The 21,734-nt window shown below is 39.5% G+C and overlaps 1 protein-coding gene across 1 annotated transcript; it reads left to right on the top strand.

Moving 5' to 3' along the window:
* Positions 1-1,707: 1,707 nt before the first annotated feature.
* On the top strand, positions 1,708-20,348 carry LOC133012059 (transmembrane anterior posterior transformation protein 1 homolog). The gene is made up of 14 exons (XM_061080022.1): positions 1,708-1,901; positions 3,542-3,672; positions 5,286-5,404; positions 12,808-12,970; positions 13,096-13,231; positions 13,813-13,910; positions 14,077-14,146; positions 15,751-15,831; positions 16,586-16,695; positions 16,808-16,867; positions 16,991-17,059; positions 17,184-17,260; positions 17,699-17,871; positions 18,457-20,348. Exons 1-14 carry the CDS (start codon positions 1,712-1,714, stop codon positions 18,789-18,791), a joined length of 1,812 nt encoding a protein of 603 aa, XP_060936005.1. The 5' UTR covers positions 1,708-1,711; the 3' UTR covers positions 18,792-20,348.
* Positions 20,349-21,734: the final 1,386 nt, after the last annotated feature.

Genomic DNA, 21,734 nt, shown 5'->3' on the forward strand with positions numbered 1-21,734 from the left:
CAGATGTCAGGGAGATGTCATGCTGGTTGGTTCTGTGGAACAGAACAGTTTCATCCCCAGAATGGCATCTATCAAGAAAACCACATGTCTGGACTAACGCTGTATTCTCCTCTTGTTACTGTTCATATCAGGTGAAAGAAAACTATCGTAAATCACATCCCCATTATCTAAATAAGCGAAAAACGATTCAGAAATTCAATAGTAGATTCTGACGTTGCTCAGAACAATGACGCAAAACAATCTATATTCCCAAAGTTCGTGGTTCTTTACAACCAAATAAGCCTCAAAATACCAGAATGCATTGCAGACAGTTTTCAAAATGAGCATGTAAAGTATTCAAATACCATCTAACTCTCTGTGTCCATTTATGAACTAACATTCATTTTTTACTGAATTATGCTTCTTCCTCTCGACAGCATTCTGGGAAATGTTGGAAACATCAGAATACAAAGCATCTCAGTGTGGATTTTAACCTTTAATTAATATGTCGCCCGTATTCAGAACACTGCATCTGTTCACAGGCTAATTAAACAGGTAAATGTCAGTGTTGGTTTAACAATGCTAAAAAATTTAAATATTAGGATTTTGAAAATGAAATGTTGAAGCTAGATGTGATAAAAGTCTTGTCTCTGTGTTTTTGCCTCGACATGTCGGAGTCTGCTTCAACCAGAAAGTTAGATGACTAATTATTAAAAGGTGAAACATGAACATAAGTCTGGACTCAGTCGTCCTCTGCAAAGTTCTGCACATACTCCATCAGGAGAATTCAGCCTCAGTGCTGTTGTTGGGTAGAATTTAGATACAGGACGGTTTGATGGAACTTTGGCGACGCCAAGTGGAAAACATGGTACTGCAACAACATTCAAACTGAACTCTGAATGTAGATCATCGTGTTACAGAAAAAAATTCAAACAAGACAACGAACTGTAAATATCAAATATTTTTTTTAAAAGCTTAATTTATTTGTGACCGGTTCAGTTTCACTGCAAAGCAAACAAAAATGTGTACTATTATTCATATTATTATAATTATGGCTTGAAATTAGGCATTCATGATTTGGATGTATAAATAATAATAATAAATAAATTATAATTTTATGCAAGTATTCGAAAGTGACTTTAGACTTATTAACCCCAGAAGTTCATGATTTTGTTATTAAACCAATATTTTAACTTCATATCACAAACTCTTGCTGATTTGTCAACATTGTTAGACCAATAAAAATGTATATTTATTTTTTAACCCACTTTTTAATCTTTAGTTAAAATATATATAATTCCTTCAACACAGTCGAGTATTTATTTGTTTGAAATAACAATTTTGTGATTATTATTTATTGTTTTAAAATGATTCAATTTTGATATATCTTTTAAAAAAAGACATTTGAACATTGTTTATTTTCCCAATTTTAATAAACCATTGACTGAATTTATTTGTAAGAGATTTTGATCTATTTCTTTTGATTAACATCTGTGAGGGATTTTATAGTTTTATCTTTAAGAAACTGCTAAATGTATTTAAGCTGTTTATTATTGAACCAAATTATATTTAGAATTATTAAAATTATTTAACCTACTTTTTTATCTATTAATCATTTTCTAATGATGATTTCAAACCCAACCTGGTGACAGGTGACGCTGTTTACGTTGTTTACCTGTGACCGACGACGCGATGACGTAACACGGAGCGACGCGGCGAGCCGGAAGTAAAGATGGCGGACGTGTCGGACAGCGGAGCGCCGGACGAGAAAGAAGCGGAGATGGAGGCGAGGAGGAGGCTGAGGAGGCCGTGGGAGGAGGCTCACAGGCCGGGCAAAGCGGGCCTGGCTCCCGGGCTGCCGGAGACTCTGGGGGTCTACGACATTAGCGCCGTCAGGAGGGAGAAACGCGACGTGTCTGCAGGTGAGAGACGTGACTCCGCGGCCATGGCTGCTGAGAAACACCGAGAAACAGCGAGTTATCACGTTCACTCTGCGAGAACTTCCGGGTTTATAACGCAGAGGAGAATTATCCTGCGTTAAAAACACTGGAAGTAAACAGCTGTTGTTGTTTAGAGGCTGACATGTTGCTTAAAACCACGTCCAGGTTCCGATTCCTCACTTCAGCTCCTTCAACTCTGTGTTTGTTGTTTATCTCCTGTCACACTGACAAAGTTCTGATCATTTAAAAGTTGTGTTATTGAGTTAAAATGTCCTTTTCTGACAAGTTCTGTGTATAAATGATGATCAGAGACTTCAGGTGTGTAGCAGGAAGGGAAACGTGGGTTTTCATTTTCTAATCTAAGTTATTTGTTTGCACTATAATGTAAGAGGTCATGTTTTTATAATCCATGACAGATTGCATGTGTTTGTACATTTGTATGTGACACACACATATGTAGGTCGAAAACTCTCACCACCCTATTTATACACACTTACACTCTTAATTGACTGTAAAGGAAAAGTACAATCATCTGTTTTGTGTCCTGCACTCTCCCGTGATTCTCATCTGACCGTGCACTTTGTGATTTTATCTAATCAACAACAAGGGCACATCTCAAGCAACTCTACTAAACTACATGTTCAACAGTTGAAAGTACAAACAGTAGTAAACGTACAGTTGCTGAGATAAGATGCAGATTTGCACAAGCAAATTATGCAGATATGTCTCTGTATGTGCGCTTTATTTACTTGAAACTGTGAGATAAGACCAAACAATCCATACGTCGATATTAATAATCATCTTGATGAATTTCACGTGATTTCTTTCTTTAAAGTTTTAAAGCCTGTGTAAAAGCACAGTGAGCTCATCCTGGTGTTCGGGTTTATGGAGCACGACAGGTTCTCACAGGATGAAGTCAAGTGGAAAGGATTAAAAATCTGTGAGGCGCCTTTTGATGTAAAACTCACACTGAGACGATTCAACAAAACCAGCAACTGTTCTACATGTTTCCCACAACTCATTGGTTCAGTTTATGACTTTAATTAATTAACTGCATATTTTCATTACAGATGATTATTTCCTTAAATTACAGCCCGAGGTGATGTCTTCAAATAATAATATTTACTCCCACATATGCATTTTACTCCACTCTACAAATGTTGTGGATTAATATAGTGATTTTATCTTTTAATAATTGAATCTGTTGTTCTGTTTTAATCCTCATTAATCCAATGATCTCTATGATCTGAATTGAATGATGGGGGGCAACAGACAATACTGCTTTGTGTTCTATGTTTTCAGCCATAGCAGAATAATACAATATTATTGTTATTTACGTTTCCTCAATACAAATGGTTTTGTTTGACATGAGAAAAACCCTTGTTTCGTGACAAAGATCTTGATTTTATCATAAACCTGTTTGACAAGATGTTTTCTTGATGCACTGAATTCCACTGAGCTAAAAACAACTGTCAAACCCTGTGTGTCCATCATCCAGAGAAGTTTCCCGCTCGTTCACGTCTCTCCGACGGCCGGCGCCCTCATTGTGTTGATAGCGGCGGTTTGTAATTGTTGCACACAATGGCCCTTGTGCTAACGCCGTTGCTCTTGTGTTGTTCCAGATCCGTCGTTGACACGTTTCATCAGCACCGAGCTCACCAGAGGATACTTCCTGGAGCACAATGAGGCAAAGTACACGGAGCGCAGAGAGAGAGTTTACACATGCATGCGTATTCCCAAGGAACTGGAGAAGGTAGCGTACACTACACACACACACCCCCCCGACCTCAGCTGACCCCTTCTATCTTCTGCTCTCTGCATTTGTACAATGTCCGTCAGCACAGACAAGATGTTTACAGACCACAACAATCTATCAAAGATATAATATTGATATTGTTTTCATAGTTTGTTTATTAGTTTTTGATTTAATGAGGCCATATAGATTAGTATATATTGTTTGATATGTGCTTTTGCATGCAGATACAACAATGTGTCAATAATTGTATTGTGTATAACAGTGTTATACCAAAACAAAATATGTTATCGCTGGGGTCAGGAAATATGAGGTACTGACAGCTGTTTATTTTTGTTGTTCTCCACATCAGTCAACAGGGGGCAGTGTTGACTCATAAAACGTGTGTATGTTATAGTGATCTCTCTGATTAACTAATCTATACTACAAACTACTTCATCAGATGCATCCTCCTAAAACTAATGTTTCTTAATTAACAGTCCTGTGTTCAAATATAAACTGTTTTGATCAATTTAACAGAAGTAAATTACTTGTCTAGGTCTGTGACAAGGGATTATTGTCAATATCATTCTGTCAGAAAAAAATGAAAAATGCCCATATTAGTTTTGTGCAGTCCGATATAATGCCTTTAAATACCTTGTTTTGTTTTATCAGCACTAAAAAAATCACAATACCTGTTTTTGACTATAAAGTAGAAAACAGATATTCCTCACTTTTGAGAAGCTGTGACCAAATTAGAATTAAAATAATCTTAAAAAATCAGATTAATTTTAATTTCTTTCTTAATACTATAGTCCTAATAAGCTTAATATATATATTTCCAATTATGAAGACTGACCCAATTGTATGGGACAATACTGAAGATATTGTGATCATGCTTTACGTTTACATTTAGTATAAAGGTAATATTTTTTAAGAGTTGAGTTTTTCTCTGCAGAAAAACCTCTAAATAGACGCAGCCCTCACTGACACAGCTCCCACTGGTTTGGGTTTTCTTTTGGGGCAGCAGAGGAATGTGTGTAAACAAAACGGACCTCACTGATTTTCCTGCGTTCAGCGAGCTCACCGTCTTCTAGTTACCTGACGAGGCCCCGAGACAAGTCAAACAGAATCCACCAATGAGAAACAAACCCTCCCTCCAGCTCCCACCAATACTCAGTCCCCTCATGTTTTCCCAGTGAGAAGCAATAGGACACTGGATAGATTAAATGCATGGTTTATGGAATATTCCCTTTAAAGATGTCGAGGCAATGACTCTTAGACTTTGGAAGACAGTGAAGGTATGTGTGTGTGAAGTAACTGGGTTTAGGTCTGTTTGTTTATCTAGTGTCACGTGGTGGTCGAGCTGTTTTTACCATTAATGAGAAGGATGAAGAAAACAAGGGGAGTATTATCCCTCCTATAGATTAAATGTGTAAATTGTGTTTGGAGGTGATGAAACTTTTATGCATCTCTTGCAGTTTTTTATTACAGGTCTTGTCCTTGTTAAATACTGAAAGACTTGTTTGTACTTCAAGTCGAGTGATGTCCACTTTTCTGCCGATGACCGTTGTGTAACTTGGAGGTTTCGAGACCTTGTTTGACTCTGAGTTGTTGCTGTGCGACTCTTCCAGCTGATGACCTTTGGCTTCTTCCTGTGTGTGGACGCCTTCCTGTACGTCTTCACGCTGCTGCCCATCAGGGTGCTGCTGGCCCTGCTTCGCCTCCTCACCCTGCCATGCTGCGGCGTCAGGTCAGAGCCTCTTCACGTACAACTCACACACTCACCTGCATTCACACATATAAGAATCAAACATGCACGGAAAATACAGTCTGCATAATCACCTTTTGAAATGCTGCCTTATGCAAATGCATTTCTGTTTGGCAAGTAGGAGATGTTGTGGTCAGGGCACAAAGTCGAGATGAGAGAAGTGATGAATGTGACCTTGGTACAGAATTTAGTGGCTCAACCTTGACCTGTAAAGGGTGAAAGGATCATATGTAGATTTGAGAGGAAGTGGGAATATTAATTTGTTATATAACTAACTTTGATGTAAAACAAACTCCACAATGTCAGACACAATTGGGTTTAATTGATTGTGGTCATCCGAAATTATTAGAGTTGTGCACGTTAGCAAAAACAATACAGACTGAATTCACATGCATCCTTTCTTTGGCAGTTTGTTTGACTTTTGTTAGAACTGCATCACTTCTTTCTCTTCTCATACTTTTGAAATGATATTGAGATACTTTTATTGAGCTAAACCCTGCATGAAAAGGTCATTCATGGTCTGGGCACATATTCAGTGAAAAGAAAACCCCCATTAGTAAAGTTTGCAGTTCCACTCAAGGCTCCATTATGCTTCTACGTATCCGTGTCGCGGAGAGGGACGCACGGGTACCAGGGAGGTGGCGCAACGGAAAACAAGCTTGGAGAAGCCTACCTCCCGAGTAATCAGAAGAAGTCCACGCTGTTTATTTACTTACTCCCCACTTTCCTCACACACAGCGTAGGCTACGATGGCAACTAAATAAAATAAAGTGACACCCAGCAGGTCAAAATGTTGATGTAATCGTTTCTTAGCGCAGCGGTTCCCCGGTCTTGTTTCCGAACTGTGTTGCTATTCCCCAGTGGTGGGAAGTAACGAAGTAGAAATACTTTGTTACTGTACTTAAGTAGATTTTTCACATATCTGTACTTTACTTGAGTATTTATTTTCCTGACGACTTTTTACTTTTACTCGCTACATTTGAGCACAAATAGCTGTACTTTCTACTTCTTACATTCTCAAAACTGGCTCGTTACTTGAGCAGCGGAGGTTGGCGGAACGTGCAGCTCTACGCACGGCGCCCCTCTCTCTCGCTCTCTCGCTCCTGCACAAGCTCGGTCCAGTCTTTATTATTAGGGCCCGAGCACTGACAGGCACTGACAGACGTGAGGCCCTATTGAAATTGTAAGGATTATTATTCAGGCAAATGAATTGGCTTTTTGAGGGCTTTTATTAGGTGACTTTACATAATTTTTTGAAGGTATTCCTTTTTTGATTCACATTTGTTTTCCCTTTCCTGCTTCATGTCAACATCTGCACATAAATACATAACTCGAAGCAGCAAGTGGTTAACTTGTCTTAAAGAAAATATTGGAAGTAGTTGGTTTAAACGGTTGGCAAATAGACTATCATTGGTTGGCCGTGTCTACTTAGTCTTACACGTCCACGTAATCAAAACAAACAGATTTAAAACAAGTCAAGATGGAAAAACAAACAACACAACCAATTATATAAAAAAACGCAAAAACAACTTTCAGCCAACACAACCAAAAACAAACACTGTGTTGTGGACTACTGCATAATCACGCACACAATTCAGGTTTTTTAATGGACCTCGCCAAATGGAACCCTGGGTATTCAGGCCCAGTTTTCCACTCACTATAATGCCAATATAATTTTTGCAAAGATATTATATATCTATATATTGACAATTACAATCCTATGTCGCCCTTTGTGCTGACTCAACACAACTTAGAAGCTGTTGATTCTTTATATATATATTGTACAAACTGGCTAATGTGTACAACTTCAAGCAGGGTTGTGTCTTCACTTTGTCGTCCCTACAGGCAAGATACCCTACAGGTGTATTGTCACCCTGCTGGAAACAAATGCAAACACAACCCCAGGCCCATTCAGTGAAGATAGTCTAATGATAAATAAACAGGCTTACATGTAGATGCATGGACAAGCTTGCAGGCAGGTAAACATCCAGCAACTACAAAATACAGCTTATGGACACAAAAGGTTAGTGTTGAAGTGCCATCAAGCAAGACACTGATCATTTATAAACTAACCAAATTTGCACCTTAAGATGTTCAATTGGATGTATTTTGTAGATGTAATTTAGCATTCAAAAAAACATTGGTCTTCAATTATTTATTTCCTTGTTCAGCCTGAAATTTGGCAGCAAAACCAGACTATGTCCAGTGTTTTTTCTTCTATGTACTAACACTGTCCAGGCTGTTAACAAAGAGAAACTATCTTATTTTGTGTGCCTAGTTTCCCTTTGCTGAGTTATCATAAGGGGCATTGTGTATCACTCCTGCTACTGATGAAAGGTCCATGTTTAGTTATATTTACAGACTTTTTTAGTGGTTATACTTTGGTCTATTAGTGTTCTTAGGTAGACTCAAGAGGCACTTGTTTATTCTGTTGTATTGATTTTTTTTTGTCTCTAGAAGTTTAGATGCACTTGTCCAATACTATTTTAACCTCAGCATCTTGGGTTCAAAATTTGTAAAATTATACATTATATATATAGTGTTGTTTTATTGTTATTTTTCAGTCAGTTGAAATAAATCCTGAAGAGAACAATTTTGGGTTGTTTTGTGTCTGTATAGGCCTACTATAAAAAGAACTTAGCACTTTTAATTTTGGTACTTGTACTTTTACTTTTGATACTTAAGTACATTTCAATACCAGATACTTTTGATACTTAAGTACATTTAATATGAGCGACTCTAAGACTTTTTCATTTTCTGACGGGTGACTTTTACTTTTACCAGAGTCACTTTCAAGTAAGATATCTGTACTTTTACTCGAGTATGGCTTTCAAGTACTTTATACACCACTGCTAATCCCACAGCTTGAAGCTGCTTGAGGCTACATGTAGCGTGAAGCTACACAGAGCTAGCTAGCTTCCCCCCAGCTTCCACACACAGTCAGCAGGGACTCCCGACACTAACTACTACCCAGTGTTATTGTAGAAATTGTACACGGTATTGTAGAAACAGTATCATGATAGAAGTGGAATTAAAGTCGTGACAGCGGGTGTTTGCACTGTTACCACCGCAGTTAGCATGGTGGCTAGCCCGCTAGCGACGTTCTAACCGTATGTGACCGTGCACACATGCCGTCAGTGCTCTCACCAGCCACCGTCAGCTGGACAACTCTGCTGGCGTAACACACACGTAACATTTATAGTAGAATCATAGTTGTGCTTGGGTTTGTTGTGACACAGGGAAATATGCATGAAGTTTGAGGTCCGGAAATGACGTCGTACGGAAATGACGTCGTACGGAAATGACGTCGTACGGAAATAATGTTGTTAGCAGACCAATCACAGCCAAGGGCTGTCCGTAGGCTATCCAAAATAAACCACGGCGGATAGGGCGGTCCTATCTGTCCGTATCCGAAAAAACGCAGAAGCATAAAGGAGCCTTTAGTCTCTGAATGTCAATATCTAGTCTCATTATACCAGTTTTACACGTTTTGTTTCTATATCATTTGTACAGCCCCAAATTATAATGCTCCTCCATTCAGGGAAAAAATTGCCCCAAGACATTGTGTGTGTGTGTGTGTCTTCGTCATTTTTTGTGTAGTGAATATTCAGGCTTGCATTATTGATGACAGTTTCTTACAAGGATGATGTTGTCGTCTATGTGAAAGCACTTTTTTTTTTAGGTGCTTTGTTATATGTATGTTTAACCGTACAATTTTTGCAGTTTTTACTTTAAATGTACAAAGAAAAAACCAACATAATATTGAACGTAGATATTAATGGGCACTGCCTCCCCTCCTCATCGCCTCACCCTCTCTGACTCTGATTGTCCCCTTGCCTTCCTCCCCGCCCCCCCGCAGGGCACGTACATGCCCCTACTGCAGAAGAAGCAGGTACGCTCCCACCAGCCTGTCGTGGCTTCACGATTATCAGACCTGTCCTTCACATGTATTCACCGGCCTCTCTTCATCTCCATTGTGTCTGTTCATGTACAGCTTGGCATCACACATCATGTCCCATTCTCCCAAGGCAACACCGCCATGTTGGTTCCTCATGAGACCTGTTTTTTGTGTTTTTTTGGAGCTCGGCAAGGGAGGTTTTGCTGAGAGTGCATTCTGGTTCCCATCACTGTGCTGTGTGTGTTTGGTACGGCTGCTCATGCTCAAACTGGAAGTTCGCCCGCTGAATCAGATCCTCATCTTCTGGTCAACGAGCAGCTTCTCTGAAGCAGTTTGGATTTGCTGTGTTTAAGCACATCCCTCTGCAGCAGTTTTTAAGAGCAAACTTAAATCTGCAGCTTCTCGACAGAAGCAAATTGGCTGTTTCCTGCTCACCAGTCTGCTTCTCTAACACGGTTTTGTATCAGAAATGGAGCTTTCTCTTCTTTCTCTGATCCTGAGCTTTAATCCCACGTTTCTGGCTAATACAGTATAAAAGGCACATAGTTACAGCTACTTGAAATGCAGCACAGAGCTGACTGCACTCAGGCATAATGTTCATGTGTGTTATGGAGATAACGTGAGCAGAATAGAGATAGTGAGGTCTGCTCTGTGCAGGATGCGGTGGCAGCTGGCTGCAGCAGCTTTGCCCCAGAGGAGAACCCTGTTCGTATCAGATGCAACATGATGAGGTTTCTCTTTTTTAGCACCTTTAACATATGAATACCAATCGTAACTGTGATATAGTCCATTGAAGCTGAAACAAATAATTCAAAGTTTTATTTCATTATAAAAATGATCAACTTTATGTTTTTGGCCAAATTTAAGAAGAAATTTAAGATATAAATCTGGATTTTTTTTTGTCTGAGATTCCTTGAACAAGAAGAATCGCTCGCAAGATGCACACGATGCAGAACAACACTTATTATAAACTTTAAAATCACATGGAGAAAGATTAAGAAGAAGATGATATACAGGACTGATGTTTCTTTGGACCACCACCTCTTTACATGATTGATGGACACTAGATGGAGCTGTAGCCTCAGGGAAACCAACCATAAAACCATTAATATCACTGAAGCATCTTCCTTAAATTGCTTTTCAGTCTATTCTTGTATTTTATCTGTATCTTTCCTTTTGTCACATGTATCTTTGAAATAAGAGAATCCATTAAGGCCCACGACACGAGTCCTTAATGAATCAAGTGTGCAATTCTGTATTCAAGACGACTTATCTCTGGTGCAATCATTGTCTTTTCTTCTTGAGACAAAGCCCCAGATGTTCAGCTCCTCCTGTTCTCACAGCTCGGCTGATTCAGAAGACACTGAGATTGATTCAGTTAATTTAAACATTTTTCTAAACTCTGCTTGAAGTCGCTTCTTAAAATAGTTCACACATCTACACCTACCACTCCCCCCTCCTCACATGTGGAGCATGGTTTCTTTTCTACCTGTCTCATGTTAAGGCTGAGAAGGAGCTCCATTGTTAATCAACAGCAGCTAAAAGTAACAAAGGTAATGATGGCTTTTAGATCAGCTCATTGTTGTCTTGTGCACCACTTAGTTGTGATGTAGTAGAAAAGTCCTGCTTGTGAAATTTGTGTTAAACTCTGGTAATAATGACGTAGACATATGTTATTGATGGCAATTAAAGTATTTGTTGTCTTTTAGTAGAATAAAACCTTTGTAATTAGGCTTTATCGTGGTGTAACATTCATATCAGCAGGTAAGAATCCGAGGGAACCTTTTCTTTATTATAATATTACAACAGCCCGTGTGGTGAGTAGTTGAAACGTGTTTTTACTGCCGTGCTTCCTAGTGTTGCAGTCGCACAGACACGCAGCTGACATAGGAAATATGCAGGATGTGTTGGAATTAAGCTCTCCAGCTCTTCCCGGTTATCCCTGTCACAAATTTTAAATAACTGGTCCTATGGATTTGTCAGCCCTGCCCTTAACATGCTGCCAAGCTGCCGCTGCCATTAATTGCAAAACCTGCACACGTTTCAAGCACGTTACATCCTATGTGATTCCTTCCAACACCATTTGAAACATTTCCATTTTATTTTGGTTAAAATATATATTCTTCCATGAAGACAGCCCCTCAAACAGATATGAAATGTTGATGCGGCCTGTTGTGTTGATCTTGTTTTCTTTTGGTGTGTTATCTCTACTCGTTTCCTTTCTCTTCATGTCGGTCGTCTCATTTTGAACAGAAATTTATTATTCAATATTCACCTCTGTATGTGTTGAAATCATGTTTCCTCATGTGGGATAATTTACAGAGATCATTCAGAGACTTTATAATGAGCAGTAAACAGTCGCACTGGTCTGGTAGTGCGTTTTTAAATCCGGGGTCAACTCCGTCTTCATTTGGCTTCTTTGGTAAATTTACCAGAGGTGTTACGGAACTACATTACAAAGTATATGTGTATATGAAATAGGGGTGGGAATTGGCAAAAATGTGATGATTCAATAGTATTGCGATATTTGGGCCACGATTCAATAGTATTGCGATTCGATTCTGTGATATATTGCGATTCATGTCCCCCATATTATTCAAAGGCATTGCAAAAAATGAGGAAAATAAGACTGCTCAACTCACTTCAAATGTCACATTTAATTCTGTGAAAAACATTGTCTTCTACACATTAACTGAAGTGTAATAACTAAGAAAGGGTAGTGCAAAAACTTTGTCCTTGAACATTCAGGACACAGGACCTTTATAATTATTTTTTGAATAGGAGACCTCTCACATGAACACTGAGCTCCCAGCACATAACTTACAATTATTCAAATACAATACAGTAACATCAAGCAGACATAGAGTAACATAAACCTGAGAATAATCTGAAAAAATAAGAGTAACCTAGAGCTTCAATCAAATTGAGAAAAATAAACAAATGTGTACTACTAGAGTCCAGTCCAGTTGGCTGCGAGGTCATGACCCAAAATGTTAAATTCATTTGGGAATATTGTAATTTTTGTTCAGAAAAAGGAGTTGGTCAACATGCTCAGATGTTAAAGTGCTCCTCTGGGCCGTTGCCCAGAGGAGCACTTTAGGTATCTTTTAAACTCTGAATCTCTCCTCGTCATTCTTTGCCAGCCAGGGGCTGTTACATATATAATTGTAAATAAAGTATTTAAAAAAATATATATATATTACAATACTTTGTGCTACAGTGTTGATATAATCGCGGGCGCAAAATAATGCGATATTGAACAGAATCGATTTTTTCCCCCACCACTAATATGCAATCGTTCCACACTGCTGCTTTGTCAAAATGTGTGTTTCTGAGCATATACACACATTATACATGACATTGCATGATACATGTGGACATACTGCACAATGAATGTTGGCATGTGAAGTCAAATACCACAAATGTAGTAAAACTCACCTCTGCCACAATTTGACGTTTGTGTGTTTGTGTGTGTGTGTGTGGTCAGTGGGTCCCGGCTGCTGCAGCCAGCGCAGGTGTGTGACGTGCTGAAGGGCCTGATCATGGTGCTGTGCTTCTCCATGATGCACTACGTCGACTACTCCATGATGTACCACCTGATCCGAGGACAGTCGGTCATCAAACTCTACATCATCTACAACATGTTGGAGGTACTTCACAATTTATACACGTGTCATTGTATCTTACAAATAAACCTATTTATATATTTTGAGTCGATATTATATTCTGTATCTGTTGTTTACACGATGGTTGTATTTGTGCCTTCGTCCGTCAGGTGGCAGATCGGCTCTTCTCCTCTTTCGGTCAGGATATCCTGGACGCTCTCTACTGGACGGCCACAGAACCCAAAGAACGGAAAAGAGACAGTATAGGAGTCATCCCTCACTTCCTCATGGCCGTCTTCTACGTCTGTATCCTTCTGGCTCAAATCAACAGCAACATAACAGCAGGTTAAAATATTTGAAGGTTTCTAGTAGAGTAGGTTCTGCTTTTAACAGATGATGTACAAGTGCAGCCTCGTGTAATGCTCATATTTCTTTGTGAGATCTTTATGACCAGCAGAGAAGATAAATAAGGTATTTTAGAGGAAGTGCAACAGAAACGAGAATCAGCTTTGCTTTGATTATCTTTCGGCTAGACGCAAACACTGGAGCTAAAAGGGATGAAATGGATTATTTTTTGCTCAGGTCTGGAACTAGGTTGATAAACTGCAGAGCCTTAGTCAGGTTCAGTGCACTGAAGATCTATCTGCTTGTCTCATCCCACAATTAGGACGATTAAAGACTTTGAGATTAGGTTTTCATACTGTACTTTATACAGATTTAAATGAGTGAATGAGCAGGACACAGTTGTCAGTGTGCTTGTAGTTTTGATTAGGAGGTTGTCAGTCAAACTGTTAGGTTCCATCCCTCGTGATAGGTTTTAATGGAGTTGTATTCAGTGTTAAATTGCCTTTTCAAATGAGTTGCTTTCCTGAGTGTTGGCCTCTCAGTCCTCCATTCCATCCTCATCATGGTCCAAGCCTCCACCCTCAACGTCGCCTTCAACTCCCACAACAAGTCCCTGCTCACCATCATGATGTCCAACAACGTCAGTGCACATTATACACACATATGTTATTTGTCAGCATATGTGCTCCAGAAAAATTCAATTTTGCCACATTGGTGATGAAATGTAGACGCAACATTATTTTCCATTTGGTGAATTCTTCCATTAATAAATCTTTCTTTGTGTTTCTGTTCCCTCTCATGCACAGTTCGTGGAGATCAAAGGAAGCGTGTTCAAAAAATTTGAGAAGAACAACTTATTCCAAATGTCCAACAGTGGTAAGACACAGAAAATCATTCTTAAAATGTAATTGAACAACATTTGTCATGTTTTATTCCCCCCCCCCCCATGTTGTTGTGATGTTCTCAGCCTCCATAGAATTAGATATTCACAGAGACTTGAGAGTCTCACTCCGGGATAATAAGGGAACAATTCCTCTGAAAACTGTCCTACAAACAAGTGCATTGGTTCAGTACATTCTGATCCTCTTCTTCGTAAGATCCTTCGGCCGCTGTGCTTATATATGAAACAGTTTCAGGCTTAATTCCTCATCCTTACACAGGAAGCTGTTCTGAATCCGTTCTCATTTGAAAGAAGAGAGAAGCAATTGCTGGAGAATCAGATGTATTGTGTGTTTCCTCTTAAATCCCCACAGGCAGCATCGTTTTATCTCAGTCACACTAATTGTATTCTAATGACAGCAGAAGACAATGAGCTTAATCATCTGCCATTTTTCTCAGTTTTTCTCTGATCGTTGCCTGTTTGTGGAGATAAGTCATAACTAGCATTTTATTACTATTCCAGATAATTCTGTGCTAAACCTATACAGCTGTGCCTTTTTATATTTCCAGCCTTTACTGCTTATATTGTGCAGCACCGACTAGTAACAGTTTCCACAGTTTTCACATTTTAGGGGGGCTGAAGCCCCCCCTAAAATGGATTAGACTATTGTTTTACACATGGACAAGTTATTTATAACTCTAACATGCTACATATGTGAGTGGGTTTCTGGTTTGTATGTTTTCACCCCCTTCAAATTACAATCCAATAGCCTCTCATCATACTTAACAATAAAAGACTGGGCACTAGGACCTTGGGGAGTCTGCATCGCTGCTGCGCTGGCTTTCTCACTCTGCCAAGTAACGTCTCTCATCAATGGAAACATGATTACATTTTCTAAAATCTCCTCTGCATTGGATTCTATTTTTGAAATAATTTGAATGTATTTTGTGTATTGTGTATCTTATTCCCTTCTGCTCATAATACAACTAATAAACAACTCAGAAGTTGACACTGGCAGGTCCATTCTCCATCCATTCTGTGTGGTCCCTTTAAGAATTAGGATTTGGGAGTGACACGGATATGAAAACTAGTTTATCCCTCTTTCCTTTATAAGCAGAAAAATTATTTCTCTCTATTTGAGAAAAGTTCATATTGGTGTTGTCAAATTTCACAATGACCCTGAAATTCTGTCTCTGTTATCTTATACTGAATGAATGCAAGCAAAGATACAGAGAAAAATCACACTCTTTCTGATTGAACCAATCTATGAACTGTCTGAAACAATGGATATCCGCAGCCCCAAATGAGCCCCAAAAAAAACATTCAGCATCCTTAGGGGCTAAGCCCCCCCTTTCTTTCAATCCTAGAAACGCCACTGGTTATACACATCCAGAAAGTACTGAAAAATCTGGTGTGGAAATATAATTCTAAGATGTACTGTGTCTGTTGGTTTTCCATCATACGTGAACCCTGCAGAAACCCTGATGAGAATAGAAAGTGTCTTAAATAGAGATGCAATTGGTACTAATAACATTTTCTTTGCCAGATTGTTTTACAGTTGAAAGATTGTCATTTTAAATGTGATTATTTTATCCCGCAGATATCAAAGAGCGGTTCACCAGCTACGTTCTCCTGCTCATCGTCTGTCTCAGGAACATGGAACAATTCTCATGGAATCCAGGTAATTAGGTGTTTTCCTTCAAACTAGATTTGCATGGATTAATTTTAAGAATTATTACAGTAAGTTACCCCAGGTGTGTTCGGCATAGTTTTAAATCCCAGCACGAGGCTCGAAAAGAATAGTCTGTTAAGCAGCTACTTTCCTGAAGTTTCAGACGACCCTCTGCAGAACCTCCCACACACCTCAGTGAGGGAGACAGAGTGGAGCGAGGGACGAGAGCTCGGCGTTTGTGTTTGACAGCTCTCTGAAAACAATCAGCTCCTCCTGACAGGCTCAAAGCCAGAAACCCAGTAGATGACAGACGTGGCCTGTCAGCTGAAATCACAACACTGACGTACAAGCAGCAGCTGAGCTACAGCTCTGTGTTGCTAACGAAGGATTCGTGTCACAAGTCCCCAGTAGTTTACTCATGTTCCATGGTAATTGCATTTCCTTGTTTAGATGATGCAGCAGACATAAAGCACCTGCACTCTGCTAATAGCTATTAATGAGCTAACCCTTTCACACTTTCACATTTGTTTACTTTGTCATCTGATAAATTAATATAAAAACATAAATTATAGTCAACTTAAAGGCCCAACGTTTGTATAACCAATTCATTACGGGGCTGGAATGATGATGGTTGCTCATAGCGATGAAAGACTTGTTATTAAAGCCGTTCTCCTTGAGGTTTAAAAAGCTTATTAGCCACCAGGTGATGAGAACATTTCAATTTAATTAAAAACATATAATCTTGTTTTCTTCCATTACTCAGAGCACCTGTGGGTGTTGTTCCCCGACGTCTTCATGGTCGTCACCTCTGAAGTCGCTGTCGACATTATTAAACATGCTTTCATCACAAAGTTCAACGACATCACTGCAGACGTAAGGACAGAATCGTATTTAAACGTGTCACACAAAGTATAACACTGTTAAATATGGTTCTCCAGTTTCTTTCTTTTCTCACAGTCCACTCTTTGTCTCTCCTCCCCTGCAGGTGTACAGTGAATACAGAGCCAGTCTGGCCTTCGAGCTCGTCAGCAGTCGACAGAAAAATGTAAGTGACCCCCTCTTCTTCATATCACCATCCTGATATTTGCATAAAGAGCGCTGAGCCTACGCAGCTAATCAAAGAAGTTTTGTTGAGTGCTGCTATCTGTGCTTGTGTGTCACTGTGTAGGCTTGTACTGACTACAGTGACTCAGTGGCTCGGAGAATGGGATTCATCCCTCTGCCTTTGGCTGTTCTGGTAAGACAGGCTGCTGTCTGTTGCTATTCAGGAATTAATACCAATAAATTAGTCATTAGCACATAAATATTAGCCAGAGAAATTTTAAATTTGATATTCATTCTGCTTTGTAATGTTTTACCAGCTTATCCGAGTGGTGATGACTTCAGTCAAGGTGCAAGGAGCCCTGTCATATACTTGTGTTTTCCTCTTTTATCTTGGGTAAGTCTGAGGTTTTGTTTCACTAACGTTGCAGCAGGATTTTGATTCTTCATTCCTCTGCCCCAGCATCCAGAACACAGGGAACCCTTGAGCCTAATATTACTGCTCTTGATGTAACCGTGCATGACATTTTCATGGTGGTGGGTAATGGACAGTGGCGACTGAAACCAGATGGTTGAGGAGATCAAGTTGTTGCTTAATTACATTTCGCATTATGTTTCGATCCAGATGCATAAATTCATCAACCATAATGGCATGGTGCCCAAAAAGAGGATGGGAAACCTTAAACGTCAGATTATTTGGGTTTAGTCTGTATTTTTACAATATTCTGTGTCTTAGATTGTTATCTTCATAAAAAATAAATTGTATCACTCCAGAAAAAGTTACTATTATTGTCAGTGATGCAACCCTGTTAACCTCTGCCTTCTCCCTTTGTAGGTTGGTTACACTTAAGGTGTTGAACAGTATTGTGCTCCTGGGGAAGTCTTGCGTTTACGTCAAGAGAGCCAACATGGAGGACAAGCTGTTTGAGAAGCCCTCCACCCCCACTGCCTCTTCCTCTGCAAAGACCCCCAGTAAAGCTGAGCCGGCCAGATGTCCCACACCTTCAGGTAAAACACAGACACCTCTAAGGCTGGTTTTTAAAAAGCAAATGCACTTGGGCCCAGTTGCATTTTGCTCTTAAAAGGTCAAGTGCGTTTTTTGCAAATTGGTTTCCTGAGGCAGCGGAAAGCAGTTGCACTTATGACCAACACACACTTGAAGTCAGTGGTGCATTATGTTACTGTTGCACTGAGAATCATCACCTGAATTCACAGCTCTCTAAACTCAGAGTTTCAGCTCATTGTGCAGTCGCTACTTAAGTGTTTTGGTTCAATCCCATTCGTTTCGGTCATAGATATTTCCCTCGGAGTCGGTGAGGACCAAAAAGCAGAAGCTACCAACAATTAAGTTTGTCACATGGTCAGAATCACAACCCGGATCTGAAAAAGGTGCAAATAAACCCCACCTCTTGAATTAGAGAAGTTGGTTAAATAGATTCAGATTGTTTCTGCTTTCCCCAAGTGGCCAAAAACAAATCACAGAAACTTATTACACAGACCATGCTTCTCTATTTACGGACTTTAATGTAAGAGCCCATTTGCCACAATGTCCGGTGAATACGTCTTTTCATTTTTGCCATCTACTCTTTACAGGTGAATCTAAGGTGGATGAGATCCCTGTCACACCCTGCAGTCCACCATCCTCTTCCTCCACCTCCACCACCTCCTCTTCCTCTGTGACCGCTCAGCCGGCTCCCAGGACTGACTTGTTTCCTCCCCCGCCCACTGACTCCTCTCCTGCTGCACCAGCAAGCCGTCCTCCATCTCCATCTCCACCACCTGAACCAGAACAACCCGCAGCCTCACTCTCCAAAGAAGGAGAAGATGAGGAGGAGGCACAAGCAGCCGCTGAGCTGAAGCACAGGACTCCCAAAAACGACCTGCTGGAGGTCGACCGGTTCACAATCTGCGGTAACCGCATCGACTGAGCAGCAGCAGCAGCAGCAGCAGCCGTGAATGTAGTGATGAACCACTCAGGAAAGACAGACAGCCGAGGCCTCTCAGTCCGGCCCCCCTGGCCAACAGCAGCAACAAGCTGAGTATTTATTCAAGTCACTGGCGACACAGAACGTTATTGTGAACAGGGACAAAGCCTGAGGTCCAGAAGATTGACGAAGAAAACTTGAGCAGGATTTTAAGAGCACATTGAGAGGGAGGCGTCAGGATGAACTAGTGTGTGTCTGTGTGTGTGTAGGTGTTGAGAGTGTGTGATCCAGCGTATGTGTGAGCACACAAGCACTTCCAGTGTGAGCAGCACTGGGACCAGGAAGAGGGAGTTTCTCAGTTTTCTCAGCAGCCTGAAAAGAACCCAGAATAACTTCTACATTAAAACCTGGCGCCATTTATAACTGCATCAAGTGTTTCCTCTTCCCTCTAGTTAAAACAATTGTCAGGGTAATTTAGTCTGAATGTTAGTTGTAGGTCTCACATCAAAATCAATATACAAGACTTCTTCTTCTTTTAGGAGCCGCACCATCAGATTTACTGAGGTTATTCACACTGTTCAATAAAGAGGAACTAGAGGTGGTCAGAGCCGAGCGTTTCCTCCAAACTGAAGGTCAGTTCCCTGTAGTGATGTTAGATACATTTAATTGGTCTTGAGGTGATTAATGAGACTTGAAAGTAGATAGCAAATATATTTCTGCTACACATATAATAAAGTTTAATTAGATTCCTCTACTATTTCTATCAGTTATACCTTTAGGCAACAGAAAAAGAGAAAGAATGAACTTTTCAAATTGGTCTCAACTGTTTCACACACAGCTGGTGATGAGGGGTCGCTCACAGTTCAAAACTAACTAGTAAACACTGCAATTAACCGTCACACACTGTTGATATTAGAGTTTCTATGCTTCGCCGCTCGCTTCATCTTTCCCGCTGTGTTCAGACCAAAGTGAAAGTTTATACCTCGGTGGGGCTTGTTTGCATGGGTTTTTAAAGAGCAGCTTTAAGTGGAGCCACGACATTCCATCATTAGCAGCCAACACAGAAACCTTTTATTCAAAGGCCCAGTCAGAGCACAGCATTATCCGAAGCTGCAACTCTAATGTTGAAAGGCTCCGACACTAAATATGTTGCTTCTCCAGCCACTTACACAGAAAAAGAGCTTTTGCTGAAGATAATCTCAGTTTCCTTCTTGCTAAGGTTACGTTTGTCATCACTTTGCCCCACGGGACTAATTCTTTTACATCTCACATCCTTCAAGGTTTAACGAGTGTGATTGTCGTTGGATAGAAATTGTTTTTACTTCTTCGTTACTTTAGGTCTGGAGAATGTTTGCACTGATGGACCACGTGGTCCCATTTCTCATCGGCCTCTCAAGTGATGTTCTAATGTTTACATCCTCAGAAAAAAAATAGAAAAGCAATATTTCCACAACAAAATGCCTTGTTTGAATGCATGCTTCTTTTTCTGTTGACTGATCTTGTGAATTTTTTAATTTAAACTGATTTAAACTTTTTCTTTAATTGCAATGAAAAACCTATAAAGGCAATATATGTATTTATATATATATATATATATATATATACATATATATATATATATTATTGTATTTGCTATCATTTGTTACCCATGTTTGTGATTAAGCGTGAACAAGATATTATCTATTATTCCTAACATGTAATATCAAAGTGCATACATTTCCTGCAGCCAGACTCAAAGTTTCCGCTGCAGATTCTCATCTCAATAAGTTGAAATCAATCAATAGTTCTGTAGAACATCCTGGTTCCTGCCGTCGGTACTTTGCATCGACAGCTTTTCCTTTTAGCTGAATTATAAAGACAAATACATTCAAGTGGTACAAGATCTAAACATTAGTGCCGACAGTGATTTCAACAGTCTGAAAATAAAAGTGGGTAAATTGAATAATATTTAGAATGATTTAATTTCCTCTTTTTGGTCCACTCAATTCATTATGGAATACAAAAAGTACTTATCAAACATGAAGGTTTTATTTTAATGTTTTGCTTTGAAAAGAATGAAGATGTATATGATATAGAATATAGATGTATATAAAGTTTACACATATCAATATTGATTTAATTCTGTTTTGAAGAGAGAGTTTGTAATATAAGATAATTATATTTTTGGAGCTGCCAGTTGTTGTTCTTTTCATTTCTGTGCATGAACTCGGACACAGAACTTCATGTGTTTTTTTTTCAAAAGTCTTGTGTCCTCTGGCCTGAGCTCGGCCTCGTTGTGATTGGTCTGAAGCCGACCCCCAGCAGAGCTCAGGGCGGGGGGGATGGAGACGAGGCTGAAGTGTTCTTATGAAAGCTGCGATGGTCCAGTACACTGCCTGCTCTGTTTCATCAGTGTGGTTCATATTTAATTGTATGTAAATTCTCTTTTTTTGGGTTAATAAAAAGTTGTTTTTTAAGTTGTTGTTGAACATGGCTATTTTTCTCATTTAACCCCTGATATAGGGTGAACCAACCTCTTGTCATAGCTAAACTCTGCACCAGGTATCTGTTATGCTAAAAACTAAATGCATGGCATTTTCAGCCTATTACACATGTCATATCTAGTGTTCTGCTCTTCTGTGTTATGGATGTAAAATATTCAGTATAAACATTTAATGGTGTAATAAATAGACTATTGTATTAGGGAGTAGGCTTCACTCAGGAAGTAAACATTTACTTTTAATACTCAATGTATATTTAAAAGTAAGTATTTGTTACTCAAGTAGGTTAATGTGGTACTTTTACATCAGTACATTTTGTGCATTTTATTTTACTTCATCCACCGCTGTCATTATTATTTACTATTATTTCATCCAATGGAAGTACTGAGTTTTAATTTGGATGTTTAAGGAGACTTTCTATCACACTTTGTACTTGAGTAAATCCCAAATCAGGCACTAATTCTTG

This window comes from Limanda limanda, chromosome 10 (genome assembly GCF_963576545.1).
Source record: "Limanda limanda chromosome 10, fLimLim1.1, whole genome shotgun sequence".
Classification (NCBI taxonomy): Eukaryota; Metazoa; Chordata; class Actinopteri; order Pleuronectiformes; family Pleuronectidae; genus Limanda; species Limanda limanda.

Excerpts from the sequence above, each read along its gene's own strand:
- LOC133012059 (XM_061080022.1), top strand. The coding sequence starts at position 1,712 with ATGGCGGACGTGTCGGACAGCGGAGCGCCGGACGAGAAAGAAGCGGAG. Across the intron at positions 12,971-13,095 it reads TCATCTACAACATGTTGGAG|GTGGCAGATCGGCTCTTCTC; the intron begins GTACTTCACAAT and ends TTCGTCCGTCAG. Across the intron at positions 16,696-16,807 it reads TCAACGACATCACTGCAGAC|GTGTACAGTGAATACAGAGC; the intron begins GTAAGGACAGAA and ends CCTCCCCTGCAG.